The following is an 11,174-nucleotide window of genomic DNA, read 5'->3' on the forward strand; positions in this document are numbered from 1 at the left end:
TGTCATTTATATAAGAGCCTCCTCTCTGTGCTTCAGATTTCTCAGCTGCAAAATAAGCATGACTCATAATATATTCCTCAGGCCTGTTGTGAGGATGGAAAGGGCTAAGACAGGTGAAATGCTTAGAACAGTGACTCTTTTATCATGTGGGGTCCCCAGACTTCCAAATGGAGTTCCTTTTTGCCCTCCTGGGAAATCATGGGTGGAGCAGGGTGAGGAAAGGCCAGGTGTCTAGGTCCTGAACCTTCTGCTCCTGAGGGCAGGTGGGCACACTCTATGAAAGGCCCTTGGACCCACCTCGAAAGGGCTGGGATTTCTGTGGATTGCTGGCTGGAACATTAAGGCACTGCTGGGTGTTGAGGCATCCCTGCAGGCTGCAGGCCAGTGGGGGATCAAGGCCTTGGAAGAAGCACTGGTCCAGGGTCTGACACTTAGCACGGCCCTGGCCGTTTGAGTCAAGACCATTGGTCACTCATCACTAGAAAAAAAGGCATTTCAGCCTGTTGAGGCCCTTTAAAAGAATGTTATGTACATTAAATGAGAAATGGGTATCAGTGCACTTTGTAATGAAAGCAAATTTCAGGACAGTCGTGGTGAAGGAAAAACCTATACCATCTCTGCTAGGGTGGGGGAGAGGATTCCTGGGCCTTTGGGGGCTTGGGTGTTGTGGAACTGCTCACTGACTGAAACATGAGTTCTTCAAGTTGGTGACTTGAGGCAGGGCAAGCCTTGAACTTGGGGTGGTTCTCAGGGCTCCAGTCCTGCCCTCGGTTCTCCAGCTCCAGGATGGGCAGGTGATGGATATAAAGATATGGGCTGCCCAGGCCGTAGCCCACAGGAAAGGCCAGGGAAGCTGCCAGGCTTGGGACTACAGGAGCCAGGCTGACAGATGTAGACACAAGAACAGCTGCAGGGCTGGTTGACTCCAAGGACCTGAGGAGGCAATGGGGGTGGGGGGTGGTCTGGAAAGCATCCAGTTTCCTGTCCCAGGAGCCTGGCCCTTTGCTCCAGAGTCGCCGCAGAGAGAAGGGGGCGCTTGTCCAAACCAGAGTTCCAGAAGCCGCAAGTTCTATCTACCTGAAGGAGAAACCTTTCTGTGGTGCCCACAGAAGGCACGCGTGGCCACAGCCACCAACTATCTGCCTCTGCAGTGTGGGCGAGGGGGTGGGAAGTGGTCCAGGAGAAATCTCACACCTGGGGAAGCCAGAACTCCGGGCGTTTGAGATCGAGTGGACCTTGGTGCTTCTGAGCTCTGGGTTCCCAGATGGGCTTCACCAGCTGCCAGGGACCAGACGGAACCCATCGCCAGAAGTGCCCTCACTCCCACGATGCCTGCCGCGGAGACCAAGCCTCCAGGGAGCTTCCAAGGCCACAGCCCGCTTGGAAGATGACCGAGGGCCCAAGACCAAGGTCCACAATAGCCAGGCGACACGTATTGTTCAAAGGAAAGTTCCCTTTGTTCTTATGTTTCATCAAAGTGAAAAGCAAAACCAATCTTTTTCCTGATCAAAATTTTGCTGGCACCGAAGCAGCCAAACCCGCTGCTGGAACCCAATGCCTCTCTCTGTCGCACGTCTCCTCGCCCCTTCCTTTCGGCGGGACGCTTGCTCGCTTCTGGGAGGCCCACATCTGGCTGGAGAAAGTACTCAGGGCCACAGACCATCGGACCCGCGGGGATCCGCTGGCCACTGAGGCATTCCTGACCCCCCACCGCCGCTCTCCCGAGCCGGGTTTTCTTGGGAAGCGAAGCGGCTCCCGCGGATCAGCGCTTCTGGTGGCCCAGGCCCGGCTTCCGATTCCATTTAACACAACCAGCGCATCTTATCTCCGCGTCGCCTCCCGGAGTGGGGGAGCGGGGGAGGGGTTCCCACCCCCCGGCCAAGCCCAGCCAGGGAGGAAGCGGAGCCGCGAGCTTTTGAAGTCCGGGGAATTTCAATCCCAGAGGAGCCGCCAAAACCTAAGCCTGTCGCCCCAGCGGGGAGGGGACAGCAGGCCCGCAGTGGGGGGCCGAGGGAGGTGAGAAGAGGTGGGGGCCTGGGTTGGACCCCATTTAGGCTGCTATCATCCCCTCTCCGCTTTTATTGGGTTGTCAAGGCCTGGCGGCTGCTGGGACACTCCCTCTAAAAATTTACCTCCTCTTCCAGCCGTTTTGGGAATAACCTTCACGATACGACGATAACCACGCTATTAAAATACCCTCCCAATCAAAAAAACAGAAAGTGTTTTTATCCAGTCCTTCCTGTTTTCTTCTTCCTCATGTTAAAAAGCCGACCTCTCTTCATGTAATGTTGACAAAAGGATGCTTTGGGAAGAAGTGACATTTGGTTAAAAATAAATTTTCCCCCCTCCTGCCCCGGGAATGCGTAGGCCTTAAAATCCGGGGAAATTGAGGCTTCTTTGACCCGACGGAGGCAGGACACTGGAGAGGGATGGGGCGGGAGTAGTGCTGGGGGTGGGGGGCATCCCAGAAGCTTCAGATACGAAGCTTCCGGAGGAGGCAGCCCCACCCCCTCCCCAGAGAGGCTGTGCCAAGACTTGAGTCTCGTTTCTCCCCAGGACTCCAGGGAAAGGCCCGCCTCAGTTGTGCCAGACCCAGGAAGGAGAAGCCAGTGGCACCTCTTGATCTCTCAATCTTACCCAGCTTTCATCTCGCAGGGAAAACCCAGAGAAGAGGATCAAATGCAGAGCACTCCCATTGAATGCAAAGTGGGGGGCGGGGCAGGGGAGCCGGGAGTCCCTCTGAGGACGTGGGCCCTCCGAGGTGAACTCAGCGGGGCAGCTGTGAGAAAAGGGTGGCCTAGCCTTGGGAGGGCCCAACCCACGGTGGGCGATCGGAGCAGCTCTAACACGGACGCTGGGGGGTCGGCTTTGACAGGAAGAGAGAGCAAGCCAGAGGACCCTCAGGCTCTGACTACTGGCTGGGAAGGGCAGGGCATGACAGAATCTTCCCACAACTCTGAACCTCAGCAAAAGGCTCTAAGATTTGATCCCCTCCGTTCCCAACCTCTCCTCTCACCTGTAAAATAACCCCAGGATTTTGGGGCTAGCAGTGTTCAGCAGATGGTACCGTAGCTTTGAGAGTCCCAGGGAGTGGAGCCTATGTGGACATTATCTTCCAGCTTCTCTCCACATCCTGTGAAGTTAATGAGCATCTTCTTATCGAATAAAGGGAGAAGTCACAAGCAGGGGTGAGAAGGGGACTTTACCCTCTCCTGGAATCCCTTGCTCCCTCCGCCACCTCCATAAGCCCACAGATAGAAAAACTGGGGTGAGGGGGAAAGGGAGAAAATAGAAAAAAAGAAAAAGGAGGAGAGAAAAGTAGAAGATAGAAAGAAGACAAAAAAAATAGTGATAGAGGGACTTTTCTTTAGAATCTTGGAAATCGGGGCTTTGTCTTGGGACATGGAGAAGGAAGGGGGCTGCAGAGGCAGCCCGTTGTGGCTTAGAGCTAACAGGTCTGAGGAGGAAACGGGGAAAGGAGAGTTTAGGGGTCGCAGTGCAGAGAATAGATCTGCCTCCAGCCCTCAGCAAACTGGGGACCAGAGACCCAGCCACCTGCCTGGCCCTGACACTCTTGCTCAGAGCTGGTAAGGGGTCAGTTTCCTAAGGGTTCTAGGTCACCTTCCCTGGAAGAAGACCTGAGAGGGAACCTGCAGGCAGCAGCTCCCAAAGACATCAAGCACAACACAGCCCCCAGCCCTGCCATGGAGTTTCCCCTTCTATTCCTCAAAGATTCAGAAGAGCCCCCAGTCACTTGCTCTTTCAGGGCATTTTAGTTAACATCTCTCTGAAGAGACAACTGAAGCCCCTGGGCAGGACCCGGGGAGAACCCTGTGAGTCAAACCTCTGCAAACCTCAATGCAGAGGCTCAATCACTCTGAACCTCGGTCCCAAATCTCTGGTGAGAACAGTGCCTTCTCTCAGCCAGGGGCCTCCAGTTCTGCTGCTGTAGAGGATGAATTTGTCAGTGCTCCTTCACTTGAAAAACCTGTTTTTAAGGGAATCCGTTGACTCTGAACGAATGCTTTAAAATATGGGCAAGAAAAAAAAAAAGGCCACTCTTAGAACCTCTCCCCACCCTACATACCTGAAGTGCAGGCGAGGCCCGAGCAAATGGGAAAGCGATTTCTTCTACAAATAGCCACCTGGAGGTCAAGCCCGGCTGTGGAAAGCTTAAGGCCACCTAGAAGGGGAAGGGAAATTAAAAAAATAAAAATAAAAAAATCAGCAAACATTTTGAGTCAGCAGCCAAAGCGAGTCTTGAAAGAAAACATTTTAAAACATGTATCTCTTGCCCTATGGGGAAGAAAAATAGCAAACTTCTCTTTGGGTTCCCAGGAGGAAGGAGACAGCTGGGGGTAGGGGATAGCAAGAGGAAGAAAGAGGAAAGGATATCCCAGCTCAAGCTCTCCAGACAACTTGGGGGTGGGGGATATGTTTTTCAGTAGCTTGTAAAAAGACTCTGGAGCCGGTTTGAGGTTAGCTCGCCAGGAACAGGCAGCTGTAATAATGCCGGGAGAAGCGAGCCTTGTGAGTCGGCCTTCACACTCCTAAAATGCAGTTATGGATTCTCTTATCAAGGCACCAAGTTAAGAAAACAAAAGCGAAAACAACAATAAAAAAATCAAAAGCGTAGTCAATTACCGAGTCCCGCAGCCCCTGCGGAACTCGCGGTGCGCGTTAAGCTCTCTTTTCTTTCCGCGGAATTCCATTTGCATCCCCTCTGCCAGGGTGTCTCCCTCTCTCAGTGTGTGTGTCTCTCTGTTTTCACACTCTCCTCCCCATTCGAGCGAGGCCCACACCTGGCGCATCACTGCCGAGCCATTAGCTGCGGGTCTCCTTTCATCTTCGCTGTGGCAGACGTTTCTATTTATCCACTAGCGCTCGCCGAGTGGCGTCACCAGCGGTACTGTAATGACGATTGCAGCAGGAGGATGACAGCTTAGAAAGAAGAGGGCAATGGGGCTTCCTCCCAGAGGCGGTGCGGCACAGAGGAGCGCTCGCATCACAAGGTGACCCCAGCTCCCCACCGCCACCACCGCCGTCACCGTCGACTACGCGCTCCCGCCGCTCTGCGCCCACCCAGTCGCCTGGCTTCTGTTTCTCCCTCCCGCAGCCCCAATCTGTCGGACCTCTGGGGACCCAGGGAGTCCGGAGCTAGGAGCTCACTTGGGGCTTTCCCCCTCCTCCCTCCGGAGAGCCCCGGGATGGAGAGCCGAAAGGACATGGTTATGTTTCTGGATGGAGGACAGCTTGGCACTCTGGTTGGAAAGAGGGTCTCCAATTTGTCCGAAGCCGTGGGCAGCCCGCTTCCAGAACCGCCCGAGAAGATGGTGCCCCGTGGCTGCCTGAGCCCACGGGCTGGTCCTCCCGCCACCCGGGAGCGCAGCGGGGGAGGCCTGGAGGAGGAGCCGGTTGACGGACTATCAGGCAGCGCTGCGGGGTCGGGCACCGAGCCGCGGGCGGCCGGAGCTGCCGCGCTCGGCCCCGGGCCTCCGGCCCCCTCGGTCGACAGCCTCTCGGTCCAGGGGCAACCCAGCAGCTCGGACACCGAGTCGGATTTCTATGAAGAAATCGAGGTGAGCTGCACCCCGGACTGCGCCACGGGGAACGCCGAGTACCAGCACAGCAAAGGTAGCCACCGCGCCCCTCCGCTCCCCCGGCCTCCCACCGCGCCCACTTTCCACTTCTGTTCTGGAGGGGAGGAAGACACTCCTTTCCCTCAGGGCAGGATAGCTGGGGGGGCAGGGGGGAACCCACCTAAGCAACTCTCAGCTGCTATCTGCGCCCTGAGCGGGGGTCTCCTTCTGTGCTCTGGCATTGGCAGGACTGAGGGTGACAGCTGTGCTTTGGGGGTGAGGAGAAGGGAGACGCAAGTCGTGGGCTTAAGGAGGATTCAAAGTGCACCCCAATCCCCAGAGTTTTGTGGTACTACTTCAACTGCGCCTGGAAGATACCTTCCCCCGGGGTGGGTGAGATCAAACGCGGATCAGGGCAGTTTGTGGCTGACGGGGTGGAAGGCGCATCCAGGCGCGGAAGCCGGGAGTCCATAAAAAAACCGTAAAATCGCTGCTGACCCGGGCCGCCTGGGTGCTGAGGCCCTCCGACCAGTTTGCACGTCGGTCAGAGGTCCAAATTACCTTGTCACTTCCCGGGCTCGGTGGCGCCAGGTCGGAAATGGTCCCAATGATCTAATTGCCTTTGGTCTCCGGTTGCATTTGAAAAGGCAGAGCTCAGGCCCTCCCCCCTTCTCCTTCCCTTCGCAGTCCCACTTCTCCACCCAAAGGAAAAGGAGCTGCAGGGGGCAGGAGCTCCACCCTTCCCCGGGTTAGGCCCCAAGGGGGGGGGGTTGCTGTCACACTGACTTAAAGGGAGACCCCCTTCCAGACCAGAGGCTATTGTGGGGTGGTGGTGAATGGCTAGGACGGGAGTCTCCCTGGGAGGGTGGAAAGCTAGGAGGGAGAGCCCACCAGCAGACACTCCTCCACAAAGCTGTGGGTTGGGTGGGAAGAGCCTAGTATGGAAGAAAAACCGTCCCCTGGCCTTGGCAGCCAACACCTTGTTGAACACTCAAATCTATCCATTATCTTATCCACTGGACCCAGACTCTCCAACCATAGCATGCTCTCAGAACAACCCATACTCCACCCAAATATTCTAAGGTAATAGGGTACTCATACATACTCCTATGCCATCCTACAGCACATGCAACCTAGTACACATTCTCACACCTGTCCTGGCAGCTTGGCACACACAAAAGCAAAGAAACAGGTTGTGCACAGCGTACCACAGTCCGCTAAGACTCAGAGTTCACATCACTCCAGTGCAAAGGTGTATCTCAACTCACTTGCCTGTCAGATATGCACATCTTTGCCCACTCCTGGCAAAGGTGGGCACAAAGCTCAGAGGGGCTGCATCTCACTTGTGCCCCTGGGCAAGTGGCTAGGGTGGCTGGGCTTCTGTACCCAGCAGGCCTAAGAGACCCTACGAACAGCAGCGCTGAGAGGCCTAATGGCTGCTATTCGCTCATCCCAATGGTGAGTCCCTGTCCTCCCTTCCTGGGTTCTTCAAGTCCCCAACACCCCAAGCAGAGGCAGTGACTGAGGCTACTGAGAGGGGCTGTCCCTTTCCACCCTGGGCCTACAGCCCCACATCAGCAGCGTTTGTGTGTCTGTTGTGTTGTGTGTGTGCGTGTGCTCTGGGCTCCTCGCGCAGGGCCGGGCTCCGAGCCACTGGCCAGCAGTCCCAACAGCGGCAGCGAGGCCCCCAAGAGCAACGGCGGTGGCGGCTCGCAGGGCACCCTGGCCTGCAGCGCCAGTGACCAGATGCGCCGTTATCGCACCGCCTTCACCCGGGAGCAGATTGCGCGGCTGGAGAAAGAATTCTACAGGGAGAACTACGTATCCAGGCCGCGGAGATGCGAGCTGGCCGCTGCCCTAAACCTGCCAGAAACCACCATCAAGGTATGAATTTTGAGGATCAGGGAGAGGCGGTGCGCCCATTCAGCAGGAAGTAAATACCACTTCTCAATACCCAATCGTGCGTGAGCCAGGAATCGGGGTCTGGGGTGTCCCTGCCCGCGTGGCAGCTAGGCTGAAGGTGTCCAGGCCTGGGGCAGGCGCCAGGTGCATGCAGATTTACCCTCCCGACAGTTCTGGGCGGCCACTGCCAACAAGAGGTTGACTCTGTCCTTTCCTAGCCAAATAAACAGAGGGGATGGGGTGCCTCTACGAGTGACAAGGAAGCGCCCCAAGGGAGAGGCTGGAAGGGGAGGTGTTTCTGGCGAAGCGCTGCCTGCTGCCTCAGATCCGTGGAGTCCTTAGTCCCGCACCTCTTGTGCACTCACACCGGTTCTGGCAGTTCGGGGATTCTGTGGGGGAACGGGAGGAGGGACAGAAAGTGGAGGTACTCGCTGAACCTCTCCTGGAGGGAGGGATTGCAGCTGCAGGTTGTGGGGGTGGAATTAGCCCCCGCCCAGAGGCTCTCTGCTTTGGCTCTTCTTCTCGCTGCGGGCATCATCCCCTGCAGTGGGGCAGGACCTTTGGGCTCTGCGCAGGGGGCAGAGAGCGGCCACCCAGCCTGCGCCTCTCCCCCCAGGTGTGGTTCCAGAACCGGCGCATGAAGGACAAGCGGCAGCGTCTGGCTATGACATGGCCGCACCCGGCCGACCCTGCCTTCTACACATACATGATGAGCCACGCGGCGGCCACGGGTGGCCTGCCCTATCCTTTCCCGTCGCACCTGCCCCTGCCCTACTACTCGCCCGTGGGCCTGGGCGCCGCGTCCGCAGCGTCCGCCGCCGCCTCGCCCTTCAGCGGCCCGCTGCGCCCGCTGGACACCTTCCGCGTGCTGTCGCAGCCCTACCCGCGGCCCGAACTGCTGTGCGCCTTCCGCCACCCGCCTCTCTACCCGGGCCCTTCGCACGGACTGGGCGCCTCAGCTGGCGGCCCCTGCGCCTGCCTCGCCTGCCACAGTGGCCCGGCCAACGGGCTGGCGCCCCGCGCCGCCGCCGCCGCCTCGGACTTCACCTGTGCCTCCACCTCCCGCTCGGACTCCTTCCTCACCTTCGCGCCCTCCGTGCTCAGCAAGGCCTCCTCTGTGGCGCTGGACCAGAGAGAGGAGGTGCCCCTCACAAGATAAGGGGCCGCCCGCGGGCTGCCGGCTCCAGGACGCCCGTGGGGGGCCTCCCAGGGGACTCAGCCAGCGCCCCTCCCCGCCCCCAGGGCACCGAGGGGAAAGTAGAAGGCTGCAAAGGACCAGCGGGACTGGGCCTCGGGGATGGGGATGCCCGGGAAGCATGGCTGGCGCATTTGGGCAGCAGGAGTGGGGATGGGGAGGCAGAGGCTGGGAGACCTGCCTCTGGGGCGGCTCTTTGCTGTTCTTCACCGGACCCACTGTCCCCTATGCGTGTTGAGGCCGTGGTTCCAAAGCTAAACAAACTTAGCAGCAACAGCAACCAACATCCAGCCCCTCAGCAATCCCCCCCCCACACACACACACTTCATACTCTTTCCTTACCCGGGACCCCTCCCCCCGCCAAAGTCAAGCCCAAGCATTGGAAAGGGAAATTGCTGTTTCTCTAAACAAAATGCTGTGTATGCAGAGCAGGTAGAGATTAATCTTTGCCAGCTTTTCCAAGGTATGGCAAGGGGCTTGTGGATGGCGATGCACCAGCCATCGAGGGGAGCGAGTGAGAGAGATGATTTACTACCACGGAGAATCCTGGCCCTCCAATGGAAACCTGGGGGGCTCTCTGGCTTTTTTGGAGCCGCCCTTTCACTACATCTTCTGGTTCTGCCGTCTACTAGCACCTGATCTCTTTCCTCTCTCCTAGCTTCTTGATATCTCTCAACATGCAACTCCAGCCTCTCCACTCCCGCCCCCACCCCACCTCCACATTTTGTTAACGTTTGCAGGGAGGCTGCAGACCCTCAGGGCTCCTTGGCGGCTTCTACCAAGCCTCTTCTCCCCGTGCCCTAAACACACCGTGATTAGCAAGTGATGTATGTGAGGAGGGCTTTTGAATGTTGAATGTACAATAATGATCACCATGCAGCCAGTCGCAGAGCCCAGAGCTGAGCTATTAACAAGGCGCCCAGGGAAGAGCTTAGAGAGCAGACAGGACCTCCTCTCCTTCTCTCAGTGTCTGGTGGCAAATTAGAGGCGATTTCCTGCCTTTGCCTACCTTCCTTCCCTTCACCAGGAGCTTTCTGGCCCTTCCTTTAGCACTGGGCATTTTACATTCTTTTTCCTCTCAGTTTCCTGCCAAGTTGCCATTGGAGCTAGACTTTCAGATACTAGTGGGAACCTTCTGGGGAAAGGGTCTCTCCCCTTCACTAGGGTTTGTTTGGGAGCCACTCCCAAACTCTCACTCCCACACTCATTCTTGCAGCCAGTTTTTGAGGAATAGGAGAATGTGTACCCCCACCCCACCCTCCGCCATTGCAAGCTTCACCCTGACTGGGAAGGAGTGGTTCTTCCTGAATGAATTTGGTTTGGTTTTCCTTTGAAGCCCAAAGAATTTGCTGTTTCAATTTGTTAACCATATTGCAATAAAAGCTAGACATGATTCTCATTTTAGCATTTTAATTTGGGGGGCAGCAAGCAGTACACTGACTCTTCTTATGTTGTTAGTTCAGCCACCATAGGCTTGGGTAGGGAAGGAACCAAAACCTGGATCCACAGACAGAGTCTCCCAAGCCTCTGTTCCACATTAGCAGGCTCCAAACAGACATTGCAGAGAGGTGGAGAAGGCAGGCTCCAAGCTGCCCTGAAGTGCAAGTTTCGTTAGTTGTGTGCACACGAGGAGCCTTCAGCGACTAAACTGGCCCTGCAGAGCACTGACCCACCTGGGGCTAAGCCCTGTGATGCTTCCTTCTCCAGTTGCTCCAGCCCTTTGAGGAAAGGTGACCCTGGACTATGGTCTGGGTGGATCCCACCTCTACCCCAACTCATGGTGGAGAGGAAAGGGGAAGTGGGTGTGGGGCTTGAGCACTGTAGAGAGCTGGGTTTGCTGGTCAAGCTGGGGCCTGCAAATTAGGGTTCAGGGTGAGGAGGAAGAATGACTCCTGGGTTGGAATGGGAGGGTCTGAATCTCCTCAAGCTGGAAATCATCTACAAGGGTGGAATTCTGGGCTGCTCAGGGCAAGGGGACAGGCTGTGCTCAGCAGCCATCCCCCTTATAGGAGAGCCGGGTTGGCTGCCTCTGCAGCTCTGCTCAAGCAGGGGACAGATGGGTGTCCCCAGCAGGCTGGGAGCTCAGAATTGCATAGACTCCAAGCGTCCTCTGCCTGTGTATGGTGGGCCAGGTGTGGGCTCTTCCATCGGCCTCCGTCCTTCTTTGAACTCTAGAACAAACTTTGCACAGTGACCCTTGCCCTCCCAAGCCAAACCCTGTGCTGAGGTTTCCATCATCCTGCACCCCCCCCCCCCCTCCAGTCCTGCGCAGCTCCCTCTGCAGCCGGGAAGCTACCAGTGCCAAACCCCGGCAAATTTCGCGGTTACTTCGCGTCCGCCCCAGATTGCTTGCGACAGGTAAATGGGCTGCGGCTTGCCATAATACCAGGCGTATTTTCAGTTAATAGGGAGGGAAAATGAGGTGTCTGCAGCGATATTGGAAAGTACAAGATCGATGATCCGGCCTCGTGTCCAATCAGCAGCCTTTAATTGACTGT

General features: G+C 56.9%; 1 protein-coding gene across 1 annotated transcript; it reads left to right on the forward strand.

Moving 5' to 3' along the window:
- Positions 1–4,650: 4,650 nt before the first annotated feature.
- On the forward strand, positions 4,651–10,269 carry EVX1 (even-skipped homeobox 1). The gene is made up of 3 exons (XM_019726232.2): positions 4,651–5,634; positions 7,216–7,463; positions 8,098–10,269. The coding sequence occupies exons 1-3, from the start codon at positions 5,208–5,210 to the stop codon at positions 8,638–8,640; spliced, it is 1,218 nt and encodes a 405-aa protein (XP_019581791.2). The 5' UTR covers positions 4,651–5,207; the 3' UTR covers positions 8,641–10,269.
- The last annotated feature ends 905 nt before the right edge of the window (positions 10,270–11,174 follow it).

The sequence above is a fragment of the Rhinolophus sinicus genome, linkage group LG09 (assembly GCF_036562045.2).
Source record: "Rhinolophus sinicus isolate RSC01 linkage group LG09, ASM3656204v1, whole genome shotgun sequence".
Classification (NCBI taxonomy): domain Eukaryota; kingdom Metazoa; phylum Chordata; class Mammalia; order Chiroptera; family Rhinolophidae; genus Rhinolophus; species Rhinolophus sinicus.

Excerpts from the sequence above, each read along its gene's own strand:
- EVX1 (XM_019726232.2), top strand. The coding sequence starts at position 5,208 with ATGGAGAGCCGAAAGGACATGGTTATGTTTCTGGATGGAGGACAGCTT. Across the intron at positions 5,635-7,215 it reads CGAGTACCAGCACAGCAAAG|GGCCGGGCTCCGAGCCACTG; the intron begins GTAGCCACCGCG and ends CTCCTCGCGCAG. Across the intron at positions 7,464-8,097 it reads TGCCAGAAACCACCATCAAG|GTGTGGTTCCAGAACCGGCG; the intron begins GTATGAATTTTG and ends CTCTCCCCCCAG.